This window comes from Empidonax traillii, unplaced genomic scaffold (assembly GCF_003031625.1).
Source record: "Empidonax traillii isolate 1590-97213 ecotype Southwest subspecies unplaced genomic scaffold, ASM303162v1 scaffold171:size1303362, whole genome shotgun sequence".
NCBI classification, from domain to species: Eukaryota; Metazoa; Chordata; class Aves; order Passeriformes; family Tyrannidae; genus Empidonax; species Empidonax traillii.
In genome coordinates this window covers 735,942-762,487 of record NW_020955364.1, presented here as the reverse complement: position 1 = coordinate 762,487, position 26,546 = coordinate 735,942, and the positions used below count along the sequence as shown (strand labels likewise).

Below are 26,546 nucleotides of genomic sequence, written 5' to 3'. Positions count from 1 at the left end.
TCAGTTCAGCCTTTCCCATTCCAGAGTCAAGCATGCCAACATTACTGGCAACACTCAGTGAGCCAGATGAGGGAACTGATGCCATTAGGTTTCTTCACACTTGCCATATATGGCTACACGTCAGAAAGGCAGCACAGCATTGAGAACGAGCACGTGGGAAGGAGTTATCCTCGCAGGGAAACAAGGTGTCTGCTTAGAAAGTACCTCTCTAGCAGTGCTACTTTCAAAGGACGGAACAAAGTTTAGTAGTAATTTAAACAAACAAAAAATCACCATCACCCTCCAAACTTACCTTGGAAAAGGATTCTGAAAATCGTGATAAAGCTCGCAAGTTTTGTGCAAGTAGGTCTAAAGCTTGGTCTTTAGCATATGAGAAACTGAGTGAGCTAAAGGCCTGTTCTTACTCTGCATTGTATCAATGCAGTATTCAGTGGTTTCCACCAGCTTGCTAGTTACCCTTTTCCTACCCCAACACCACAAAAACAAAAAAAAAAACCCTTTGCTCTAGTCTACCTCCATTTTAAAGAGATTATGTGAGAAAATTCATGAGTAGTCTTAGATGGATTTAGTATGACACTTCTTAAAAAGCACAGTAATTAGCTCCACAGAATCATAATCAGATGGGTTGGAAAGGACCTCTAAGATCATCAAGTCCAACCCATGACCTGTGAACTGCTTCTCTCTTCCAAAATTCAAATTAACAACTGTCAAGCTGATACCCTAGCACTGGCAAGCCTGAGTTAACTGAGAACAGAGCCTGCTACTTTCAGAGCAAGTTATATATTTGGTGGTCATGGATTACAGACACTTCCAGTTTGTCCTTACACACACTGGACCGAATGGCATGAAATCAGTAACCTGAGGTATGAACCTTGGGCTGGGTTCTCCAGGTCCTTTCAGGAATTCAGGAACTCTTTGGTCTGTAGCCACCTTAAATGCATATTCAGAACTCTGTATGAAGAGAACAGATTTCAAATTCTCCAGGGTTCTCAAATATAGTTTATTCACGTGGTAAAAATTTTGGGGATGTTAGTGTTACCTTGTTTCATGTTTTGTACTCTATCCTGTCTTCACTGAGAGAAGTCTTCTATACAGCTAGTGAGTCCCTAGAACTACAAAAAGCTTTGTTAGGTCACAATTCCCTCCTCCTTTTGGTTTAAGACTTCTGCAGGTAGTAATTTCCTACATGTTTATCACTCCCTGGGGAAGTTGTTCCACACCAGCTTCAGTACTCTTCTCTCACTCTGCCTTGTGAAGGAAGGATATGCACTCCTGAGCCCAGGAGGTCTGCCATCAGTTCACGCTCTCTTTTCCTACACTTTCCAAAGCTCTCAGTGGGGAGGGAACAGGGGTGCTTGCAGACCCAAACCTATCAGACAGCTTTACTCCTCTGCTTTGCTGAACATGCCCTACAGAGTAAATGCAATATACAAGTTCATTGTTTCTCACTGTACTATCTAAAGTTACATATAGTACTGTTTAAGGTTATTACATTTTGATAAATGTGCTATGGTAACACCTACTGATTCTGTTTTTACAACTGCTTTGCTATCTAAGAAATATACGGCTTGTGGTAAATCTTTAAGATTCCAGGAGAACAGATCAAATTATTCAATACCCTTTGCCAAAAGCCTGGACAGCAGCAAAAGACTTCACTTTTTGCCTAGTGACTGTCACTTGGCCCAAGCTATGCTGGTCTCTCAGGCTGAAAGGATGAGATGGAGGAGTTACACTGGCCAGTGTGCCAGGAAAAAGAGAGGGCTGTGACTTATTTTGATACAGTTCCAGGGTCTTCTAAGACTTGTCAGTATTTTCTGATACTTACATTTTTTTTCAGTTCAATAACCAGAACACTGTGAATTTGGACAAGCATAGATTTGGGGCGGTTGGCTGCTGGCACTGGCAAGGTGCAAAAAAAAGGGGGGAAAAGAAGTAAGAGTGGCTTGGAAGAATTGCTGTCTTGTGTTTCTGAAATATTCCACTCAAATATGACCAAATAATGCTTACTCCAGCTCAGTGGATTCCTCTTAAGAAAGACAATATAAACCAAAAATTTACTGCATACAAGTTACGGCAATAAAACCAATCATTTTAATTGAAGCCATTAAAAAAAAACATGTGAGGCAATATAAATGATAAAACTATGCTTAAGAAGAAATAGCTAGCACTTTCTGAAAAGCTTTAAAACATCAACAGACACTTTACAAAAGATTTGAAGGAAGAGAATAAAATTTCTGAACTACAGGTACTGTATAAAGGTAACATTAACAATTATCTTATAAAATACAGCAACAGAGACAAAACGGATACTCAAGCTCATTTGAAACTAAGCCTTCTGGGGTCTTGGTTAAAATGTATGTTCAAAAACTATTTTAAACAAGGACTAAATAATTCATATTTTAAATGTACAGGTCCCTGGCATAAACAGCACTATACACATCTTCCAAACAAGCAGAAAGTACAAGTTCCTTTAACCATGTGTGGTGTCATCTTCTACAAAGTCTTTGGCCATTTCTGCTGTGATCACATCAATATGACTGACCTGGTGGAACAAAGAAACGTGCAGTTATTACAGTATCTATCTCCTGCACAGTAACACAAGACATTTCTGAAGGCTTCAGAACTCAGCAATGCATCTATAATCGATTTCTAAATCCCTTTAAGGAACGTGACAAAGCACACAGCTAGACATTTAAATTCTTTTTCAGGAAGGAACTTTTTATAGAAGACTGCAACATAACTAGAAATCTATCACTGAAGTGAGCCTGCTTCAGTTTGAACTCCTGTTAAGTCTCAAATTTAGCTATTTTAATTACAGTGTTTACTGAGAACCTTATCATATTACTTACCTTGTTTCGGAATTTTACACCATAGAATTTGTCAGCTGACTCAAGCAGTTCGGGTCTAAAAGTGGTTGTAATAAACTGAGCATGTTCAGCTAGTTCCATAATCATATCTAAAAATGAACACAGAAATTCTTTATTAGTATAATCTTTCCAATTAAGTGGGACAGACAGGTAAAGAGTTCACTATTCTTTATTTAGAATGAGGTTTTGTTTAATAAAAAAAAAAATAAACACCCACAAATCAAGACAGAACCCATACCAGGTTTTAAGTACTATAATTAATTTCAGTATCAACTCTTGACAAATCCAGCCACTCTGCAAACATAAGTGTGGTATTAAACTTCTGTGATGAAAAACAGAGTAAGTACCTTTCCACTGACTTTTGAAATCAAACTAAACTTCCAAACAGGACTGTTTCCACCACACTGAAGTGAAAGCTTCAGAAGGCATAAAGTTAAAATTCTAAAACACACTGGACTTCGCAAAAATGTGCTTTTATGATTAAAATCTTTAATCAGGGATGAGAAGACAAACTGTTAACCTTCAATCACAATGAAGATAAGAAAGGTAGACCTGTACCTGAAACAGCTTTTCTGTGCTGGGCATCCAAGGCTTGGTCGATTTCATCAAACAGGTAAAATGGAGCTGGATCACATTTCTGGATGGCAAATATCAGGGCCAGGGCCACCAAAGATTTCTGTCCACCTGAAAGTTGCTGCATTTCTCTCATTTCACCCTGCTTGCCTGTGAAGGATACCTAAGAAAACAATGTAACAGAAAGATGATTTCAAAACACTAAACCACATCGCTTGATATTAAACCACCAGGATCAACTTCAATGTTGCCTTTAACTTAAAAGGTAACTTAAACAAATATTTAGAGTACTGAAGCGCAAATACTTTTCTTTACCCTTATGCCAACTCCAGTGAACTGATCTACAGATGGGACACTGCTCTGAGATCCAGATCCCCTATCACTCTCGGTGCTGCCTTCACCTTCATCCTGGGACTGATTGCCCTCCACATCTCCTTTCTTCATCACTAATGTGGCCTTGCCACCAGGCACTAACTTCTGGAATACTTCACTGAAATTTTTTGACACCTGAAAAAGAAACAGTCAATAAAGCAGCTCATTCTTACAGAGTGACATCAAATGCAAACAACTGTTTTTACATGACCACATAAAGTATCTATTTCAAAGCAGAGATCAACATTCATTCTTAAGCAGAACTGAGAAATGTTAAGCTGTGCAGAGCTTGGCTTAAAAACAACTAAGACAACTATTCTTGTAGTACGACAATTTGCAAAATTTAAAAAAAAAATGGTAGAATTATAACATAAAACTGTAGCAAAAGTATGATTTCTTTCAGTCACCTTCTGTTAAGTCAAAAGACCTTTTAAGAGAAGCCTTCACACACTTTGTAGTTAAGATCCTTTGCTAACATTAGAATTACTTTCACTAAATCTGGAGAATGGATTTGGTGCAGTTTTTTACCAGACATGTCCCAGAAAGGGTTGTAGCTAGTACAAAGAGACTCACTTGAAAGGAAATATTTAAGAGGTTTAAAGCAAAGCCAAGAGTTGTAATAGAGATGGGCACCTGTTTAAAAGGTTATTTTTCAGCATTTAAAAAACCCACAAGCCTCAAATTACATGACATTGCTTTCTTGTTATTACAGAAGACTTAATGGGACAATTTGATGGATTTCAGCACCAGAGTCTCTAGAATTTTCCTCATTTTGTTACCTGTTTGAAAGTCAGCTGAATAGCCTCGTATTTCCTGAGCTCAAGGACATTCATCAGCTCCATGATGGATTTGTAGCCCCTGTCCAGTTCCTCTTGTCTTTTTATCAGTTTTTCTTTTTGCTCCGAGAAATTCACAAACTGATCTAAAGCTTTTTTATTAACGTGACTGTATTTCTTCAGTTCCGTATTGCACTGCTCCAGCTTGCGGAATAGCTGTAAACGGAAAACATTAACACATCAAAGGGACTTGCAATTCCAGCCACATTTGACACTCAAGATAAAGGCGACACTGATATTTCAGGTCAGGAAACATGAAACTGAGCACACTATTTACCTGCTTTAAACTTAAAGTCTGATACTTTTCAAAAGCTTCCTGTGGAAGTGAACCCAACTCTCGGATTTTCTTCATGCATTCCTCTTTCTTCTTAAGAAGCATGCCTTGCCTGTTGGTCATTTTCTCAAGTTCTTTTGTATCGTGGTTAATGGCATCCATATGCTCCTTTTCCATGTTCTTCCAGCGTTCCATGCTCTTCTGAAGTTCTTTAATTCCTGCTTCTGTTTTATCAATAGAGTTATCCAGATCTGTGATATTGGGTGAGAGTACAAAAAAACAAAGGAGTAAGTCTTACATGCCTTCATAAGATCAGTAATTATTCAGAAAAGTATTTATGCCACAACAAGATTACTAAAGAAGATGATCTACTAAGGACCAGAAGGTTAAACTTCAGGTAAAAGGCTGAAAATCCCTCTTTTTCTTCTCCATAAGCAGTATGGCTTAAAAAAAACCCCAAATGTACCACAGTTATACTGTAAAGTCTAGAAAGACAAGCAAAGAAAGTTTGGAGTTGTACAGGTACAGTATCTTATTTAACAGCAGCTGAGTTTTAGAAACGTTAGACAAGGTTCAGGCACAACTATACAAGATTTTGCTTGTAGGAAGATCTGTACTATGCCTCGAAGCCAGCTATCAGCAAGACAAGTTAATTACTTCTCACACCGAGGTCTGTTTCTAAAATGAAAGACAGTAGGTGTGAACTTTCAAAACACTGGAGAGTTTTCTTTCAAAAAAATGCTACCAACCATCTGACCGTGCCAGTGTGTCTTTCACTCGTTTGTTGATGGCCTCAAGTTCCGATGTTGTGGCAGTAAGGACTGTGCCACCTTCTGTTTCTCGAAGCTCGTTCAGTTCCTATGGAATAAATAAATGCCACCAAGCTTCAGCACGAAGGGGAACAAAAGTATAAACCAGACAAAGAAGTTATATTTCGCTACTCTACATGTAACTGTGTTCAATATTTAGTAAAGTTTCAGAGAATAATTAGGTTTTCAAACAAATTTGTCATTATAATGTTCCTATTCACACACAGACTGTGTATTCAAAGCACAGATAATGCAGGATAATGAATGAGTATTTATCAAGTGATTAATAAGTGTTAGCCCTGGAAGTAAACCAAAACCAGACTGCAAAAGTATATTTAAAAGAAAATTCTTACTTGTTCCACTTGGTCTAAGCGTTTTCTCAGATTCTCATTGAGATATGTTTCAACTCTTGTGATAATGCCTTCTAGTTTAATCCTCTCATTCAAAAGCTGTCTGTTTTCCTGAAAAAAGTAAAAGAGTATATTAGTATATTATACTCCCTTCAGATGATGTCTAATTGTATTTAGAGCCATAAAGTTCAATAGCAGGAACCAAGAAATTCTGGTGATTTCACCACAAATAACCTTAATTCTCACACACTCAGCTGTCAAAAATCCCCCAGTGTTTGAAAAAAACATGCAAATACACTGAGCAAGCGAGAGAACTCCAAACACGCCTGACCTCGTACTGATGAACTACTACTTTAATGACACTGTATTCATAAGTGACTTTTCATATAAAAGAACAAAAGTAAATTTATTGCAAAGAAAGGTAGCACATTTAAATGGCAAGACATTTTCATTTCCTTACTTGCTGTAGTTGTCGAATTTCATCATTAAGAGCATCCACACGTTTCTGATCTTCAAGGCTGAGCTGAGACAACAAATCTGTCCCCAGTTCTGCTTTTAATGATTCTCTAGTTGACTCCATAGCATGTAAACTTGCCTCCAAACTCTGCAAACTACGTTGCTGTGGGACAGATATAACTCAGAGTCATTCCTCAAAGCAATCTGCAGATTTATATGAATTTCACCTTTCTGTTTATATCAACATATTTTTGTGACACACCTCTAGTCACCTCTTAATATTTCATATTAAGATGTTAAACAGAAAGGAATGTAAGTTTATCACTAATATTAATGAAACAATTAACATACATAAACACAGTAACAGCTTTCAAAAACTTCATACCAACCTTAGGCATAAATGTCTTCTCAGACTGCTGCCTTTTCTCCTTCAGCATTTTCATCTCTGACAAAATGCTGTCTCGAGAGGCTTTGAACTTCCTCTGCTGTGTTTCAATTTGCTGCATTTGGTTCATTAGCTGGTCAATCTCATTATTGATCCATACTGTGGGCTAAGGAAAACTCTGTCCTTGTTTTAAGAGGCATTTTATACCTATTAGTACCTCTGCCATCAAAACAAGAAACAAACAAAAACCCTCACCATACCATAATATTAAGCTGTACAGGAGAAATAAGAATCATCAACAAAAGTAACTTGAGCAGCTTATCAACTAACTTATCAACACTAGGAACTACATGAAGCTTTTCTTGTTTATTTTACAACACGGCATTGGAAGAACACAGGGACACATTTGACCATGCAAGGAAAACTCAGACCTTACAAAACACAGAGGAGGTGTCTACATTTACAAGGAAGTATTAGAACAATACCATTATCCCTCACTCAATTTTGAAGCAAAAAGTGTAATTTGTTCAAGCCAATTTTGATAAAATGGCTTAATGCAGGGTGCAGAGCTTGCTAAAACTGTGCTTTAATTTAAGTTGGGTTGCTATTGTGTTACTCCTACTGCAATGTACATTTAAACACATCACCTTAAATGCTCTAAAAATGAAATAATTTCCTAAGCAGAGGTTACAGTAAAGTACTTCACTATATACGTAAAGAATTTTGGGAAAACTAAATGAGCTGTATAGAACAGGAAGTTAGAGCAAATGGATATTTTAAAACAACTGAGGTCTGGTTTTGTTTTGTTTTGAAAGTTACCATCAGATTGTAGTAACAGCAACCAAAAGCTGAAGCACATGCCACAAGGCACTCTACTTACATCCTCTATAGATCCCTGCTCAAAAAGAAACTCAGGCCTAAACATTCTGACTTAAATGACAGCAAGAAAAATTTCTCAGTTCCAAAATAGTAGTGCTGGTTTAAAGTTAAACTATACAGAAACACAAGGCTAACAGGTAATTGGAGAATTTAACTACAAGTAACAGGAATGCAAGTTCCTATTCCTAGTTACAAAAATCAGGCCACCTGCACATTGCACACTGGGACGTTAAAACTAGTTTCTGCACAGATACTTTTAAAACCATACACCTATATATCTGTAGTTTAAAAAATACCTAGAGAAGGAGAAAAAACACACTAATTTTAGACATACATATTTGGTCCTGCACACTGCCCATAAGTACCCAGTAGAAGGGTGAAAGACATTCATTATTGCTGGTGCATGCAAAGCCAGCTGGCAAATTCAGTCTATTTAAGTCATGTTTTACAGACCATTCTGTAATTCTCCCACTGGCTGAACAAGACATAGTCACATACTTTTAAAGCTTTACTCATCAGCTTAGATCTAACCATAGGCTTCAGTGGTCTGCTTATCTGCTGCCCCAAAAATATCTCTAATGCACTGATACAGGTCATAAAGCAAAGGCATTCTGTTTGATGGACAGAACGACCTGGGTGATGGTTAAGAAAAATGTATAAACCATCCTTGCCCCTGAATTATAGACACTGGATCTCAAAAGAAATGTGCAAAGAGACTGAAAAGACTGAACTGTCAAACAACCTACAGCTTTTTATAACATAACGCTCTCCATCTCCCCTCCACAGCATAAGGGGACTCTGTAACACACCAATTCAGGACACAAGTACTAAAAATATAGCATGAGTCAGAAGAAGCAGTAAAGATTACCACAGATAACAAGCATAATCTGGTTATAGCAGTTACTACAACAAACTCTAAAAGGAATAGAAAGCCTCATAATTTAGGATTTAACCTCATCTCTAAGCTTTAATGATTGGTATCAAATTTTAACTGGGATAGCTCTAGTAAGAGCTTTTTTCCTGAAGGCCACTGTGCCAGCCACTCTCTGAAGCAAACTATTGACAATATGTGCTTCAATTACTGTTTTTGAGTCAAGTTCCCCCAGTGAGGAAGTTTTACCAAAACATTAACAGCGGTACAGCAATTACTTCTTACCTTGCTGCACTGATCTAAATAATATTATTTTTAAAAGAGAATGCAATTCAGGCACATAAACAATGGATATGTTTTAAAATCTGTTATTTTCACTGGCTGTACACCAATTTTCACATGCAGGGCTTGCTTTATTTTTGTTTCACCACTGATTCATTTGTTAGTGAAATCCCTACAGTAACATATAGAACCAGGCTGCAAAAGAAACAGTCAAAACAAATGCCACAGCTGATGTGTAACATTAACAAGTTAGTCTCCTGCTCTTCATCTATTACTGTAACCACAACAAAAAATCTGTCATCACACAACCTTCCCCCATTAATAACAAAAGGATATTTTCGATGTTTCTGCGTAAGTTTTCATTGAGTTTTGCTTCAAGTTCACCAAGTTCTTCTTCTGCTTTTCTAACATCTTTCTGCAATTCAAGCCGAGACTTCCTGGTGTCGTAATAACCTCCAGTCAAAGCCCCACGATGGCTGACTTGATCACCTGAGAGCACAAGAGAGTGAGGCTGTAAACTGCACAAAATGTGCTCTCCAGCTTCTACAATGCAGCTTCACTGGACCATCAACTCACCTACAGAGGCGCTGCATGTCTGAGCAAACATGTACCTATGTTTAAAGTAATCAGGGAAATGCTTATTTCTGTATTCAGTTGAAGTGCATTTCCTTTCTCAAGACAAATGCAGACTGCTATGATCTCCTTTAAGCATCAGCGTGGTTTTATGTTTGTTTTTAATTCACTTTTGAAACCAAGCAGCTCGAAGGAAAGAAAATGCTTGGGAAAATGCAAATGCCTAGTAGTATCAATTTGGAAAAACCCCCTCAAATTTCTGTGAGGAATTAAAAAATAGATCAAGTAATTAGCAGCCTCTGTGGCTTGCAGAGTACGTTGATACTGAAAAATTAGTAATTTCCTCCTCGGACATCCTTAGGAATTTTTTCAGCTTGACTTTAAGTGACAAAAAGACAAACAATAAGCCTGCAGGGAACCTGCCTTCTTAAGAACAGGCAATTAAGAAGAGTTATAGATTATTTCAGAGAACAGAAGATGTAAACATGTCTGTTGCACTGGAGAATTCACCTTGCACTTATCAGTAATTAAGGCCATACATTCACACACTTAACACCAGTTTAAGCTCAAGGAAAACACAAAAACATACTCCAGGAAAACAAATGCCTGTTGCCTTGGATAAAATAAACTGTATGAATACAAACCTGATCTGCTTTACAATTCTCAGGATGGAGATACATGGCTACTAACTTTTAGCTCCTATGAGAATTCCACAGTTTGTGAAGAAATCCTGTATTTTTAAGCACTGTACTTAACCAAATGCAACCTTGTACATACATCTCACTCAAGTATACTATTACTATAAATAACCTTATTTTGACTACAGCAACAGACCATGTTTATTTAATGAGCCTCACAATCCAGGTATCCTGTTTTTACAATAAATAATATACAAAATTGGAATACTTACCTTCCAGAGTGATACAATCCATAGTGAAAGCTCTGGCCAACTGGGTAGACACTTCCATGCTACGACAAATTAAAGTCTTCCCAAAAACATGTTTGAAAGCTTTATCAAATCTTGGATTATATCTCAGTTTACTGATCATAGGAATAGCATCCTGAAGTGACAGGAATTTTAATGATAAGAACATATGGCAAGTATACTGCAACTATATATGCAGCATAAAAATAGAATACACTAGACTTATAACAAGAATTCCTAAAACTCTAGCACATCTCCAATTCATATTACCATCAGCTTCCCAATCAATAAACTTTCAGAATGAAGACTTCTAGAGAGAGCCGTGTATGTCATCATTTACATACAGGACATCAAACCAATGATACTTTGGAAATAAACAGCTGCCAGCTGGTAGGAGAACAGCACACTGACTGAACATTCCCACAACAAAGTCATAAACACTCTATGGAAATCAAGTGCAAGATATTGCAATTTTAGCTTCTCACAGCTAGGCCTGAAGTCAACTACAGGTCTGCCAGAAAATCACTCATAGGAAAGTATTTTTCTGTAACAGAGGTTTTTTATGTGGAGAAGCATATATTAGAAACAGTATTTAACTGCAGACATTCAACAGAAAAGCAAGTGGGTAATAAGCAATGTACACAAACAATTCAAAACATGGGGCTTTGTAATCACGAAGCAGAGGAAGGTTCATACGGAATTCTAACTCACATTAGTCTCGGGATAAGCAGTATCTCTAACATCCAGCTTGTTCAGAGGGAGGAAGGTAACTTCTCCAGGAAGGTTCATTTTGTTAAATTCCATTAGGATCTTTGTACTGACCTCATCAGAATCCACAATGTGATAAAACAACCTATTTAACAAGCCCAACAAACAGACAAAACTTTACTGCACTAAAAGCAGCAACATATTTCTACAGGAACAGTAACCCCGCAGGTACCATTAAATACCCTATCAGTATCAAGATGCATTACATTTTCCTTTCAATTCCATGCCTGAGGAAGAGCAAGTGGATACGTTCTATTCACTGTCACTAATATGGGATACATTCTAATCACTGTCATTAATATAGGATCAGCCAAGAACTTTACATTCCACCCTCCTGTCACAAGAGCAGCTCAATCTCTGCAGGGCATCACCATATACAAATATTTTACATGGACTCCTAAACACTCAACATCTTTTCAGAGCTTTTAGGTAGCAGTTTTTTACAGTTTGGAGACCATTCTCACCCATGAGATTTTCTAGCACAAGTGAAATATTTCTTGTTGTTATTGAAACATCAGCCTTGTTTACTGTAGAATTCTCCACAATGGAAAATGCTGTCAACTCTAGGCAATATATCTCAGTTTCACCACCAGTCCTGGTAAATGTCAGGAATGTGGGTCTGGGACCTTTTTTGTGGTTTGTTTGTTTTCTTTTCTTTTTCTCTCTGGTTTTGTTGACAAAGTCAAGAGCAGCTAGGCTTAATATTCAAATAGGCAGAATTCTCCTTAGTTTCTTGACAAAGGAATAGCAGTTTGATCATTCTGTATAGAAGGCATTTTGACAAAAGAAAGGCAAGAGCTCAAGTTCAAAAGACTAAAATTTCAGTAGCAGCTTGCACCAAGAACTGAATTGTGACACTGCACTAAAGACACGTCATTACCTGTTCCCTGCAGTAACTTCAACACAGGTGTAGAAAGCTGGTTCACACTCAAAGTTATTCATCACAATGCCGTGGTAGCCATTCAGAACATGCTGGTTTATGCCTTTGCGACGGAAGTGCTCCAAAACTTTGTTTATGCTGTCTATGCCATTCAAAATGGCCTGTTGGAGAACAACTTATTATTGTATTGCAGTTAAAATATGTACACGTAATATCCACTTTAACTTTGTGAGAATTACAACCTCCTTTTCTGCCAAATTCCTGCTAACTAACCCAACAGCTCTAACAGAAGATTTCTAAATATTTGAGTCCATCACTTTTCACTTTTGTTTGTGTTTTTTAAGCAAAAGATATCTGAAGAAATTTTAGAAGTATTCCATTTCTGCCTGGTCTCCTCACATCAATTACCTTGAGTTTACAAAACAAATTTTCAAGTAGTTCTAGAGCTATAAATATTTGAAAAATTCAGCTTCTAATACAACTTGTCTTAATTATGACCAAATATCTTTCAGATATGACTATGACTTGTCCTTTAAGAATAAGATTCCACAAGGAATTCTCAAATATGAGGTGGATTACCTTTCCTGTTGCTGCTCTGAGAAGCTGCTGTTTCTTTTCTAAATCCTCCCTCTTTGCAGCAAGAGCTTGTTGTTCTGCATTTTCTTCTCTCCATAGATAACTACAGAACAAAAACAATAAAGTTTTTAAGTGTGAATGCAATCTGAAGATTTTATAATTATTTTCTTAAAGACTGCTCATCTAATGGGAAGGCAAAGTGCAGGAGTTCATACATGGCCATATTTAAAAAACATACCTACATGCCATGTTAACAACTACACAGTTGGGGTCCTTCATATTAAGTGAGACTGAGACATATTTCAATTAATTACTAACTTTCTTTCACTCTGTAGTTCATCCTTTTTATTTTTCACTTCATAGTATTTTCTGTCCAGTTCTTCAACACGAGCCTTCACTTCATTAAGATCCTGGTCCAGTTTCTAATACAAAGAAAAGGATAGCATGAAACTACAACTCTTCATATTAAAAAAAAAAATTTATTTAGTATTGAACTATTACTTAAAATTCAGAAAACAATACCTATGAACATTTAAACCAGTTTACAACAAACTCCAAAAGCACTAGGAATAAATATATCTCTGTAAGGGAGCAGTATCAAGGTGTAGTTGCCACACAGATGGCAAGGCAGGCACAGAGTTCAGCTCTGCATCTGGGCATTGAAATGAAATGATCAACTGTAAATCACATTATGAATGTAACTAAAGATAAATTATACAACTATTATAACTACTACTATAACTACTATGTAATCATGCTTATAAATGAGAGTTGTGATAAGAACAGACATACTAATCTCACGTACCATGCAATCCTGCAATTAGTCAAAAATCTTAGGCTGCTCTCCAGCAGTGCTAGACTTTTAACACAGCTGCTGTCGAGGTGTGCTGCTTAAGCCAATGCAGAGACATCTTTGCTCATTTAATACCTGCTGTTTTCAAAGCAGTTCAGGGCTAGCACTCAAGATAGTGTTTATATATTTATATGTGTGCAAGGAGGAGTAACTGTGTTCTAAAAACATACTCAACTTGTTTCAAACTACCTTTGCAAGCTCTCAATCACATTCACCCAAGACACCTTCTCTCTGAACAACAAAAAGCTATACAACTCTACGCCTAAGCATAAATCAATCTACCTTAGGGAGAAAAAGAAAAAAATCAAACTTTCCTATAGGAAGGAATAAAAATCCACCCCAAATTTAACCTCTTCAATGCTACCTATTAAACAGGACAGTACAATTACAGTCAGCCAGTGATAAATGCCATTTCTTCCATTCACCAACTCAGAGAATCACTGCTTTGCTCATGTGGGCCCCAACCAAGCAATATTTTAGCAGAACACCATCACCTTTGTACAGTTACATTCCTGCATGCTGTCAGACTGATCCTCCGTTTTAGCAGATATATTACACAAAGACCAAGAACACTTGTCTATCAGCACTGGCACTGTGTGCTCTCTCAATACAAGAGCAGAGCTTTTCACTGCTGTTAACTCCTAGCAGGAGTGCTATTTTTGGATTATACTGCTATATTTGCAGTGTCAGAGGTGTTTATGAATGGAAATTAAAATCTAAGTCATGCAGATAATACTAGATCAATCTTCTAACACGTCTAGGGATGCAACTTCTAACCAGCTGCAATCATGGTACAGGGGTGCAGTGCCTGCTGCAGAGTTTAAAAGATCCTCTTGCTTGGGGAAAACAAGATAAGAGAAAATAACCAGTACAGACCTCTATAAGAACATAACAAATGGTTATCTATGACATGGCCACGTTCAATGTAGACAAGAGCAAGGCAGATAGAAAACTCTTCCTGAAAACTCAGGCCAAACATACTGGGGAAAGTACTACAAGGCAAAGCCAAGACACAGAGTGAAGTGAGATGCTAAAGGAGTTTAAAGTTTTTCAACAGATGTTTTCACATCTTTCAAAGGCCACACCCAACCAGAAAGTCACATCTTCCTTATAAATAGGCATCAAAGTCTAATTATCCAAGATCAAAATGAGTATTTAACCCTTCTCTCAAAAACCTTGAGAATAAGCTGAAAACTTACACTGTACTGTTCCAGGTTTTTCTCCTTGTTTGCCTCTGTATCCTCTAAATCCTTGTGTATAGCTGCAATCTGCCGCTTCTTGTCATTGATGGCTTGATCTAAAGACTTCAGTTCTTTCTTTATCCACTTATCCCTTTCTTCTTTGGAAGTGAACTGGCTCCCTCGACCTTGTTTTGCATAAAGATCTGTTCTTTCTTGTGTAGCCTGTGCAAGTCTATTTTGAGAAGTGAAAGACATGCAGTATTATAAGGAAGTCTTGAATTTATTAAGAGCAAGCATTAAGAATAACTATTAGAATTTACAAGAAGTGTCAAATCATGTAAAACGATTTGTCAAATCTAAAGTTTAAGCACCAAACCAGTAACAGAAAGAAAAGTATCATGTTATTAACAATAAAATCACCTAGAAGACTTCACAAGAAGTCAGCTATGGCCCACAGAAGTGGTTAAGCTTGTGGGGGGAAAATCGTTTCACCAAATACTGTTCCCACCCCAACAATAAGGGAGGCTTTTTACAGTCCATCTCCAAGCACATAATAGCTACCCCACTGTCAAGCAACAAGTACACCTTAATTGCACAGATAAATAGCACTGATAAAAATTTTTCCTAGATGCTCTGACTCCCCAGTGTAGAATGGCACAAACCTGGCAATTCCTCTCTCTTCTTTTTCTTTTACGCTGTTGAATTTCGGTTCTGTTTCTGCCAATTCTTTCTGCTTCTCCTCGATTTTCTCAAGAAGCTTTTGCCTCTCTTTTAGCAGTCTTTTCTGAAAGACAAACAAAGCAGTTATTTTAAGTTAGGTAATAGCAGACCTATTATTACATATATGCACACTTCTAAAGAGTAACTACACTCTAAGGCTGCAAGATGCCACTGCTTATCTGATACTATGCTATTTCAACACTTGAAAAAAAGTGAATTCACTTCCAACCAGGACAGCAGAGAGGGATAAAATTAGGCATTCTCAAGAGGTTAAACTATGCAAGCAAGGTCTCTATGGGCCAAACAACCAAGTTCAAATTAGTGCTATAAACAAAACCTCCTATCCCAATATTTGCAGCAATTAAGACCAAGAGAAAAATAGGTGCTTGATTTTGCAACATGCAAGATGATAAATAAAGGAACAAAACAGAGAAGTCCAAGTTTACATCCCCTAGAATCACACTAAAGACAGCACAGAAGACTAATTTATCTGTCTGGCAAACCTTACAAAACAGGCTGCAGTCTGAAACCAAAACTTCAGAGTACAAGAGCACTTTAAGACTTCACTGCTGTTACATACCCTTTGCTCACTGTTGCCAGCTAATTCATCCTGCAGATCTTTAGCTTTCAGCTCTAATTTAGTCCTCTGCTTAATCTGCTCCTGTCTTTCAGCACTAAGTTGCTCCTTCTCCTCTTTCATTGCAGAAATCTTTGTCTTCAGTTCTCGAACTTGCCGTTCTATTTCCTGTGCAAATTTAAGTGTGTAGTATGTCAAACACTGCGTGCACATTTCACTGTCAAAACTCACAAGATCATTATCCTGTAGATCACGAGACACTAGAAGTGTGAAAGACTTGTCATGTTTCCACAGAGGATGAAAGCATAAAAGTGGATTTAATACGGTTTTAGACACCACCAGCCCTCCTCCCCTGTCCAGAAAAATGCAAAACCACAATCAAAATACACTCTGGAGAGCCCATTTAGAAGTATTTTTACCTCCATTTTATCTCTAGCATCTTGCTGTGCATCTCTCAGCTGCCTTGATTTCTCTCCACTCGTCTCTCGTTTAGCAGAAAGCTGTATGGAAACATCACCAATAGTTTAAGTAGCAAGAATCTGTTTTAGTAGTGGTTCCAGAAAGAAGAGAATTTGTTTTATTAGTGAAAAACGCTGATGTTGAGGAATACATTCAGTGCAGGTAGCTCAGGGTGCAGCTGCAGATTAAGCTCTGGGTGGTGAGTGCCCCAGGCAGGAGAGCCCAAGGCAAGACACATTAAAGTGCTGCAGGGCAGGAAAGTGGACACTGGGAGACACATCAGGAGCCAATGACCCCAGACTTGCATGTGCTCAGACCCTGAGGGGATAAAGGTCCAGGGCTTCCTTTGTTTGGGGTCCCTCCTCAGAGGCACCCAGCGTGAGCTGTTTTGTTATTTAGTTATGACACCAAGATTAAGATAGTCAAAGTCTGACTGTGTGAGTGAGCACCTCTCAGCTCACTGGAACCGCCTGCTCTGAATAGACTTTGGTCCCAGCTCAGCTGTTGTGGCTGTGACTGACAAAGCAGCTCCTGGATGGTCAGACAGGAAAGTTTCCTTAACACTGACAGGATTCTACCAAGGAACACAAGGAGACCGGGTGGCAAAAAACAAATAAGCAGCTCATGTTGTATCTTGTACTGGCCAAGATATTTTACCTCATCAAGCTTAGCTCGGGTTTCATTAAGCTCCTGATTATAGATGGTGTATTCTAACGCTCTCCTCATTTTATCCCATTTCTGGTACTGAGCCAGCTCTTCTTTCTCCTCTTCGAGTGTGTGCAGTCGCTCTTCGATGTATTTCAACAACTCATTGATCTTTTCTCGCTTGCCCTCTTCAGAAGAGAGGACAAGATTGAAGTTCAGTTAAACACTGACATATTCCCACACCTTTACAGCTACTGAATCTCCTGAAGTGGTTAATTATTTGTCAAGAGATACCTGAAGAGAACCCATGTCGAGAAGTTCCCAAAAAATATCCTAACAGCAGAACTGTTGATAATTGTTATGTAAGGCAACACAAACACAAACCCTCTTGGCTCACACACTTAAAATAATTATAGATTACCTGACATGAACTTTAGTGTTTGCATAGCAGTAGGTATCCTGACTTCTATCACTGCCAGCTGACATTGCTCATGTTTTGAACAGTAAATTCATACCTATTAGCTCAGCTAAAAAGTTTTATTACTAAAAGCACATGTGAAGTAACTTATTAAACCTTTTGAGATATTTGAAATTCAGGAGGAAATATGACATGTCCTGCATCATTTAACATATCGCAAATAAAATCTAACTAGTAATTAGCACTACTGAAAAAGTAAAACTTTCAGAGTTAATGGAATTATTGTGGCATAAAACAGAAATTTCTTAAACTGTTTTACCTGTTTCTTTCATAAGTGAAATACTCTCCTCTTTACGTTCATCGTACACTCTGGTACCAGCTACTTCTCTCAGTAACTTCAGTCTTTGAGAGTCAGGAGCTGTGGCCATCTGGTTGATCTGAAAATTCAAGATCTATGATTTCAACAGCCTGCTCTGGATATATGGCTAACCACAACAGATCAAAGATTCCACTTGTTTTGCTGTGCCTGGTTGCCAAAGGTTTTGGCAGGAAGATTCAGGTACACATTATATACCACACGATAGAGATTCCTTTTGAGACAGTACCTTTACTGGATGGCAAGTACTCTGTTCGTAATGAAATTTGTTGGTTTTCATATGACACTAAACTAAAAATCAGGATACGAGTATTACATACACTGAAGAAACCAGAATTATGTTTAGAGAAACTCAAGTTTGACTTTTTAAGCCCTGGTGCTAAATCAAAGAGTTTAAATGCCTCCATAAAACCACACTAAAATGCAGGGGTTATAAATCTTAAAATAATTCACATAATGAAATACTCATTAATGCAACATTAAATCAGCCATACAATTATACCCAACATAAAACTCACTTCCCTTTAATAGAATTTCAAAGACTGCATCCTCTTCTAAGAAGGTTACTGTTTTCAATTTGTATTATATTAAAACCAGTACGTGTAATTTGGCTTTAAATCATGTGCAACAACCCTCACTACAAAACACAAGTGACTTTCCAGCCCAAGTTGTTTCTTTCAAATACACACATTGACCAAATACACCCGATAAACATTTGAGGGACCTTACTATGGGTCAGCATTCCTGTCACCAAGTGCTCAAGTCTCCTGCATTCCTGTTTAAGTATCCCTCCCAGTAAACTTCTGGAGGTGACAGTTTCCAGTGGCTCCTTGAGATGCATCCTGTGAGCCATTACAAGTAGAATGTCCTTTGTCTACAGCTGTGGGTGTCCTTCAGAAGCTCTAGGAAGCTGCTTGGGTCTTGCAGATGAGCTCAGACAGGCTGTGCTATGAGCCCTTTCCCTGATGTGCGTTCACTTCTGGTACTTTGGCATGTTCCCATTCATTCTCCATTGACAGTATTTTTAACCTCTTAAAATTCTCTACCATGACTTTGCTGCCTCATCTTAAGGCCCAGAAATCTACACTGAATTTACACTGAAATAGCCATAGGAATCAAGTATGCTTTGTACTTAAGTATGGAAAAGCATCTGATGGCCAAGGACACCATTAAAAAAAAGCCCTTTTCTAAATATCAACATTACAGACATGATTTTTTTTTTTTAATCAACATAAACTCCTAAAACAGTAATATTTGCAAAAGCAGCACCTACATACAACAACCATTTCAAATTAAAATGGATTTAGGTTCTGGTTTACTTCTGCAATAACTGAGCTACGTTCAGCATCCAGAAAACACAATACTCTTGACAGCGACTTGTGAAAAGGAATCTTACCTTTCCTTGTTTGACAATATAGTAGGGATTACTGCGAGAAAATCCAGCACTTTCAAGAAGATTCATTACATCATTTTTCCTGAAACGTTATTATGAATCCATTAAAAACACTTAGAGTGAAAGTCACAGCTGTAAAAATTCAGTTAAGTATCACAACTATACATCACATACTATAATCACCATGTGCAATGCATGCTGTTTGAAGAAGCTTCTTTATTTGATAATGGCTAACTCTAAAATGGAATGAGAGAATAAAAATGGAAAATATCTAAAATACTATAGCGTTGGAAAGAGACTAAGAAATATGCACCTCAAAGCATAGAGGAGGCAAATACAGGTAAAGGTATCACAAGGAAGGATATAAAACAACCTAAAGTCGGGTAACTCTTCTATTTTAAAAAGCCCTGAAAGAAATACTATGCAAGCAGTTAAACAACATGTTAAACAATGGATTAAACTGCATATTCTGCTGTCTATTGCACAAGGACTGATGTTCTACCTGTTGGTATCACACAACTGAAGTAAATGATTCCAGGCTAGGGATACGAGTGTTCAGTTGGACTAGAAAATGTTACAGAAATACTACTAGTGTCATTCAGAAAAGGAAAAGAAGTACCTACGTCACCATTTTCTTGTCTAAAAAATACTGGTCCTTCTTGGCTCCAATGACTCTGCGAAGTGAGACTTCCTCTTTATCAATCTTAAGAAAACAAAAAACAGTAAATATACATACCTACTGCAAGCAGTTGTAACTAATCCAGAATGTCTCTGGTATTTTTTACCAGAAGTGACTCCAAGGCAGTTACTTTACGGAAGACTTACTCTAAGAATGAGATTATAAGAGACCGAAACAATAATCTATTTCCAAAGCAGTTTATTCAACTCACCGGTAACCTGTTGTCCGAATTGTCAAATATAATTTCCACAAATGCTGAAATAACACGAGGACCTGTACCTTCCTAAGATAAGAGATATTTTAGTTAGATAACTGCCAGCTTTGAAAATATTTTAAGCTCATTCATCTCCCCTCTCTTTCAAGGACTTGAGAGTGAAGACCATCTAGGTAAAATTATGTGCATTATCAGTATAATATATTACTTTGCAATAAATTCCCTTTTGCCAATGGGAAATGAAAAATGTTTAAGGATGCTTTCAAAATAACTGGCTTAAAATATCCACAGCCCAGCAAGTTAACATTTTTGTAGAACCATTCCAGTGCATTAGCTTATTCTTTAGTTTTTGCTGCCATACACCTTCACTTACATGCAACAGGGCCAGTCTCTGCTCTGGGCGAAGATGACTAAACTCATCACTGAGGACAAACTGGATTGCTGTAATAAAATAGTAAAGAAATAGAAGACTTATTCTTTCCTTCAAGGAGATATGCAGCACTTTCACTAACTCAAAACATACTGATTTACTATTGTATAATAGGAGTCATGCTGTTGCTAAAATCTTACAGTATTTCTTCATTACAAACCTTAAGTCTGCTGGATCTTTACCACTCAGCCTGCTGTACACCAGGACTTCTCTGAACACGTCACTGTTGCCACATTACTAGTTCACTGCATAATCACTAACAATGCTGCACAAGCTGAGATTCGTGAGCTTTCCCCCGCAAATACAGAGCACACAGGCTAGGCTAAAAATATTGCTACTGCTTAACCACTAAAAATTTATGAACACGACCACCACAAAGGCTACTGACACCTTTAACCGACATCTCTGCTCCTCCATTAATGCTCCCATCCCACAAAACCCCCCTTAAGTTAAAAGACTGTATAAGCTGTGCCAAACTGCTATGGAGTAGAATGCAGTAACAACGAATGTCTAAAACAACTGCAAATATCATCATCATCTTTCATGGTGGGTGACTTTTAGAATCAGTTTCCTCCTGTAAGTACTTATTTTGGCCATTTTGAAGTTCGAAGGCTCTTAGTAAGAAAAGTTGCATAGTAAGGGAAAATCTGAAGTCACTATTTAACAAGTGCATTGAGATCTGCCTTTCAACAGTCAACTCAATGTTGAGGAGGAACATTTGGTAAACCAACAAGCAAAGAAACCTGGTATCATCAGCATGCCAGTGCTAATAAGAAATCCATGCTTACCATAAAAAAAGTTGCTTTTTCCAGATCCATTTCTTCCCACTGAAAATTAAACCACAAAGTATAACCTTAAGTTGACATACGTTAGCAGTGCAATGTACATAAAAAATATTCACGAACAGAGCTCGTGAATATAACACAGTCAAGCAAAATCCCAAGGGAATGAGGCTCACTTGGTAGGTGGATCACTCAGTCACTGAGAACAAGAGAGCAGTCCTTTGCCCACTCAAACACACTACAATGATTTACAAACTCCAACACCATTCCACAACGAAAATAATAGGTAAAACAATCCTATTTATTCTAATCTTTTTGGTTTTTATACTGATCTTCTGGTGGGATAGGAATAGTGGACATAAATCAAATTCTCCTGGCATATTTAACTGGAGCAAATCACTTGCCTGTACATTCAGGTTGACACTGAACTTCAGGGAACTTCATCCCTGCTGAACACAGGGATGATAATATAGAGATAGTTACTGCTAAATGGGGCTTACAGAGCCAAGGCCTATTCTGCTTTTTGTACTGCCACACTGGCAAGGAAGTCAGAAGGTTGGGAGGAAACAGAGCTGGGACACCAAACTGACTAAAGGGACATCATGCTCAGTATATGAATCTGGGGGAAGGAGGAGGTTTGGAGGGATGGTTTTTGTCTCCCCAAGTAACTGTTACGTGACGGGCCCTGCTCTCCTGGGGAAGGCTGAACGCCTGCCTGACCATGGGAAGCAGTGAATGAATTACTTGTTTTGCTTTGCTTGTGTGTGTGGCTTTTGCTTCCCCTATTAAACTGTCTTTATCTCAACCCATGAGTTTTACAGTTTTTATCCTTTCAATTCTCCCCCTGATCCCGCTGGTGGGGGAGCGAGTGAGCAGCTGTGTGGTACCTCCTTACTGCCTGGGGTTAAACCACAACAACACCTCTGAACTTCCTAATGCTTCACTTGCTAATTCAGCAATGTTTTGTTTTATAAAGACTGGAAGAAGTACTACTTCTATTTCAAAAATAAAGGTGTAAGAACACTGCACTACACTACCATAATCTTAGTGTTCAGTCCAATGTGTTCCAGCCAGGCCTAGTGTCTCCTCTTTAAGATCAGCATCTACTGTATTAGTTTAAAAACTGCTTGACTTCCAGCAGCAATGAGCATCCCAGGCCTTTCATCCCTTCCTGCCTACATGCCTTCCAGATTCACCTCATCCCTAAAATTACCTGAGGATTACTATGAAGTCTTAAAAAAAAAAGCAAAGCCTGATTTTTTTAGGGTACTTAAAAAATATCAATACCTGGATAAAGTTTTACCTCCTCTGGAAGTAACAAAGTAAGACATGCTATTCATGCCATGTATTTTTTCTAGCACTAGAGTAAATCCTGCCTACTAAGATTTTACATCCAAAATTGACTGTTTGCTGTTGGGTCAGCAGTCTCAAAAAGTTGCTGCACAATCAGTAAAATCAATGCAAATGAAAAGACAAGGCCAGGTCTCCATGGGCAAAAACAGCAACATGCATGGGAATGGTGGACAACAACATGCTATTAGAATAGGTGTTATTTATGAAACTGCACTTTAAAACTTATACTTTTTGACAGTCCACATTCCAGAAATTATTTCCTTTAAAGCTGAAAGAGGATCTTCTTTTCCTGCAGCAGTTTATAGTAGCTCATGTGCTTATTTATAAAGAATGATCACACTTCCACAGGCAGAAGAAATAGGAATCCCAAGTGAGTTTATGGACCTCACTCATTCTGAAGACTTGTATGTACAGCAAAATTTAATGTTAGCATTAGTTTGCTGTAAGTGGAATATACCTTGTGGTATGTTACAAACAACTGTACAGAACCTCCTGATCAGAAAATATTGTCATCAAATGTGGACAGAATACTGAAAATTACAAAAGAGACCAATATGAACATCATCTGAAATAACAGTTCAACTTTAATTAGTGTGAAAAGACAAGTATTGGAACTTACCAATGACATTGTGTTTGGAGCTGAATGGGTCCACAATGGTTTGGTCCCTGTAGCTTCGAAAGCCCTGAATTATTACCTGGAGGGAAGAGTGAGTTATTCTAACCAAGTTCTCTGTACTTGAACAGTTTTTGAGCTGTAAGGTTTGACAGAATATTTACATCAATTGTCATGTCACTGATTTTGCCTGCCCTTCCCACCCAAACTCAACATTCCAGTTCCAGATCAGAAAGTTACATCATAAAACTGGCCCCTCACCTAAGTAAGCATCATGTTAGGGACAGATTTCTCTCCCAGCAAGAGATGCTTTTCCTTGTGTAGGTCAAAGCACAGCAAACAAGAGTGTTCCGAGAATCTTTTTGTAACAACTACACAATAATATATATTTGTATTAAGTGTCACATACAGGAACGAAAACTCAACATAACAAGCGCTTATCCCAGTAGGGCCAAATTTATTCTTAACTTTTATAATGCAATCCACTTACACCTGAGGAATTCTATTTGCAAATTCTCTTAACAGAGCAATTGCAGGCTGTAAAAACTGTACTATTTCACATGCAATGCAGTCTTGTTTTACTGTGCAACCTAAGGGGAAACGTAAAAAAGCAAGCTATCTTGGCTCTAGCAAATTCAAATCCTAAACAAATACAAACCTACAACAACAACTTCAGGAGCTATTCATCTGGGAGCAGCATGTCAAATTTCAAGTACTCCACTTCAGCAGTGACTGAGGTTTGCCAAGCCCAGTAGCACACAGGGCAGAGAGTGACAATATCCTAATACTTCAGTGCTGCATAGCAGCAAAACTGATCCAACTTCCAGCACCGAGCAATTTGTTCCATACATACATTAAAGCTGTGCTGGAAGACTGCACAGCAGCTTTGCTCTGCTCAGTAAGATATCAGAGAGACGGCACCACCTGAAGGGCTGATGTTTGCAGATTTTTCAGCACCAACACTTACAAAAGGAGTACAGTTGATATTTTATAGCAATGTTCTTCACCCAGCTTTTCCAACGAGATACAGTTAAAATAATGGCAAGCTCAGTGCCAGCAGCTTTCAAAGCAAAAATAGGAACAGAAAATGTTACTCAGGTCTTGTTGCCAACTCTAGGCCACAGCAACTATTTTCACTCATTTTGATTTTAAAAATTAAATTAAAAATATTTTTTAAAAACCCTAACATTTTGCAAATAATTCTGCTTCCCAATTCACCAGCTTTCAAGAGAGGAAAAAAATTTAAGAGAATGGGCAAAAAAATTTGGTGTCTACTATTTTTACAGTTTACCCATAATATTCTAAAAATCCAGATTGGAATAACTCATTTATTTTATTCTCGTAAGAACCAGAAAGTCTCTACAAGAAGATAAAACCAACCCATTATTATTTACTGGATATTCCTAGAGAAGCCAAATTTTTACCATCCTGGGGCACCATGGGAGTGTGATACAGGCAGACTGAACACCATCATCTTCCCCCAAAGTTTTTCTCTGGATGGTTAACACTTCTTCCATCCTACATATTTCTGAAGCTTCATGACTTCTTTATTGCCTTGTACAGACTCGGAATAAGAATTAAATAATTTTAATGTTCAAACTCCAGAAATAATTTCTGGGAAGCAGCAAAATAAGGGATACTGGTGGAACCAAATCACTTTTATTCTCACGCTCACATTTTGTTACACTCTATTCTATAGCTCCTAGAATAGTACTGGTTATTGAACAGCCAAATTTCCTTTCCTTTTTCCCCTCCAAATGAAACATTTCCCCTGTTCTAAGTTATTTTGGACTTTTTACTCTCTATATCTTCACCACTGTTTACTTTTGTGCAATTCAAACCCTGAGAACAAGAACTCTTATTTAAAAACTTTAAAGTAAGGTGCGCACCTGTGGTAAGAGTGACTGACAAAAAGACGAACAAAAGGCATTTCAAACACTGCCCAGTCAGCCAAAGAGTAGAGGAAAACCTAATTTTTACTTAGAACATGCACTTTCTAACGTGATAAAGCATTCTTCTTAATAATGATGCCTGCAGGGTATCAGAAAGAAGGTTAATTTTGAGTCCACCGTGAAACGAGAAGCCCAGTAGGCTTTGTACGAACGAGCACAGGCAGTGGCACGAAAGCAGTCATAAAAAGTGGTGCATGCTACACAATATACTGTAGAAATAACATTAATAATGACCTCAAAAACTGTTTGAAAAAGGCCCATACCAGGATATACTTTTTAAATGAACGTCAGCCTGGCAAGGGTGAAGTATAACAAGTGAAGTGGTCCATGCCCGGGGGCCTGAGCCATCACCCCAAAACAAAGAACAGAACCCACAACCGCTGCAAGGTGTCGCCTGATACCTGAGCAGAGCCCTTTGTTTGGGGACGAGCCTGCGGGCGGTCAGGACCCGTGGGCTACCCTACAAGGGTCCCCGCGAACAAGTCCCGGGTCCCAGAGGGTCAGCCCCCCGCGCCGCTTCACGCCTGCAATGAATGAAACCAGTCGCGGGAGTCGGGGCAGGGCAGGCACCGCCGGCCCACCTGGCCGTGGGACCTGGCTCATGGTCCCCCCTGGACCGCGATCCGCCCCCCGGGGCAGGGACGGGCCAAGCAAAGGCCTCGGGGCCCGCCGCCAGCCCGCGGGCCCCTTACTGCGGGTCGGGCAGGTGTGAGGCTGCGAACACCCCACTCCGGGCGGGGCGGGCTGGGCCAAGCCCCCCCGCCAGGCCCAGGCCGCGCCGCACACGGCGGGCGGCTCCAGCCCCGCCGCCTCACCTGCTTGATGTACATGTTTGCCAAGAATGGGGTGGGCGCCCGCCCCGCTGTCGCTCAGCCCGCCCTGGCCGTCTCCTCCCGGACCGAGCGCTCAGCCAGACCGCGGGCCTGCCGCCGCCGCCTCCCGCCCCCTCAGCCGCCGCGGGGCCCCGCACAGCGCCCGCTCGGCCCTCACGCAAACAAAATGGCGGCAGAACCTCCCCGTCCCGTCCCGGCGCGAACCATTCCGCGCCACATGGAGGGGGAGTGCGGAGCAGAGGCCTCGGCCCTGCCCGACAGGAGAAGCAACACCGCGAAAGACAGAGGGATGTCCCCTTTTTTCTGAGCCTCCAAAGTGCCTCGATGGCCTTTTGAAAGGCGCTCCGGCGTGGGGAAAGGTGGTCAGCGCTGTGCGCCCTCGCTGCGGAGAT

The 26,546-nt window shown here is 39.0% G+C and overlaps 1 protein-coding gene across 3 annotated transcripts; it reads right to left on the bottom strand.

Moving 5' to 3' along the window:
- Positions 1–2,068: 2,068 nt before the first annotated feature.
- Positions 2,069–26,265, bottom strand: SMC3 (structural maintenance of chromosomes 3). Of its 3 annotated transcripts, XM_027885741.1 has the most exons (29): positions 26,137–26,265; positions 23,376–23,451; positions 21,410–21,448; positions 20,565–20,632; positions 20,189–20,260; positions 19,922–20,001; positions 19,302–19,380; positions 17,849–17,966; positions 17,124–17,299; positions 16,427–16,507; positions 16,011–16,175; positions 15,373–15,494; positions 14,729–14,942; positions 12,995–13,098; positions 12,680–12,779; positions 12,101–12,261; positions 11,164–11,305; positions 10,438–10,588; positions 9,291–9,443; positions 6,927–7,078; positions 6,542–6,700; positions 6,085–6,192; positions 5,672–5,780; positions 4,926–5,173; positions 4,592–4,804; positions 3,756–3,947; positions 3,426–3,603; positions 2,850–2,956; positions 2,069–2,542 (listed from the first exon to the last, which is right to left on the bottom strand). In XM_027885741.1, the coding sequence occupies exons 1-29, from the start codon at positions 26,149–26,151 to the stop codon at positions 2,471–2,473; spliced, it is 3,654 nt and encodes a 1,217-aa protein (XP_027741542.1). In that variant the 5' UTR covers positions 26,152–26,265; the 3' UTR covers positions 2,069–2,470. The 3 variants fall into 3 exon arrangements, with proteins under 3 accessions (XP_027741542.1, XP_027741543.1, XP_027741544.1); XM_027885742.1 differs by lacking the exon at positions 21,410–21,448; XM_027885743.1 differs by lacking the exons at positions 20,189–20,260; positions 20,565–20,632; positions 21,410–21,448; positions 23,376–23,451; positions 26,137–26,265 and having other exon boundaries at positions 19,918–19,936.
- Between the last annotated feature and the right edge of the window lie 281 nt (positions 26,266–26,546).

Coding starts and splice junctions, on each gene's coding strand:
- SMC3 (XM_027885741.1), bottom strand. Junction 17,300..17,848: donor TTCACTTATGAAAGAAACAG/GTAAAACAGTTT, acceptor TCTCTTCTGAAG/AGGGCAAGCGAGAAAAGATC. Junction 10,589..11,163: donor CTGCTTATCCCGAGACTAAT/GTGAGTTAGAAT, acceptor CTGTCACTTCAG/GATGCTATTCCTATGATCAG.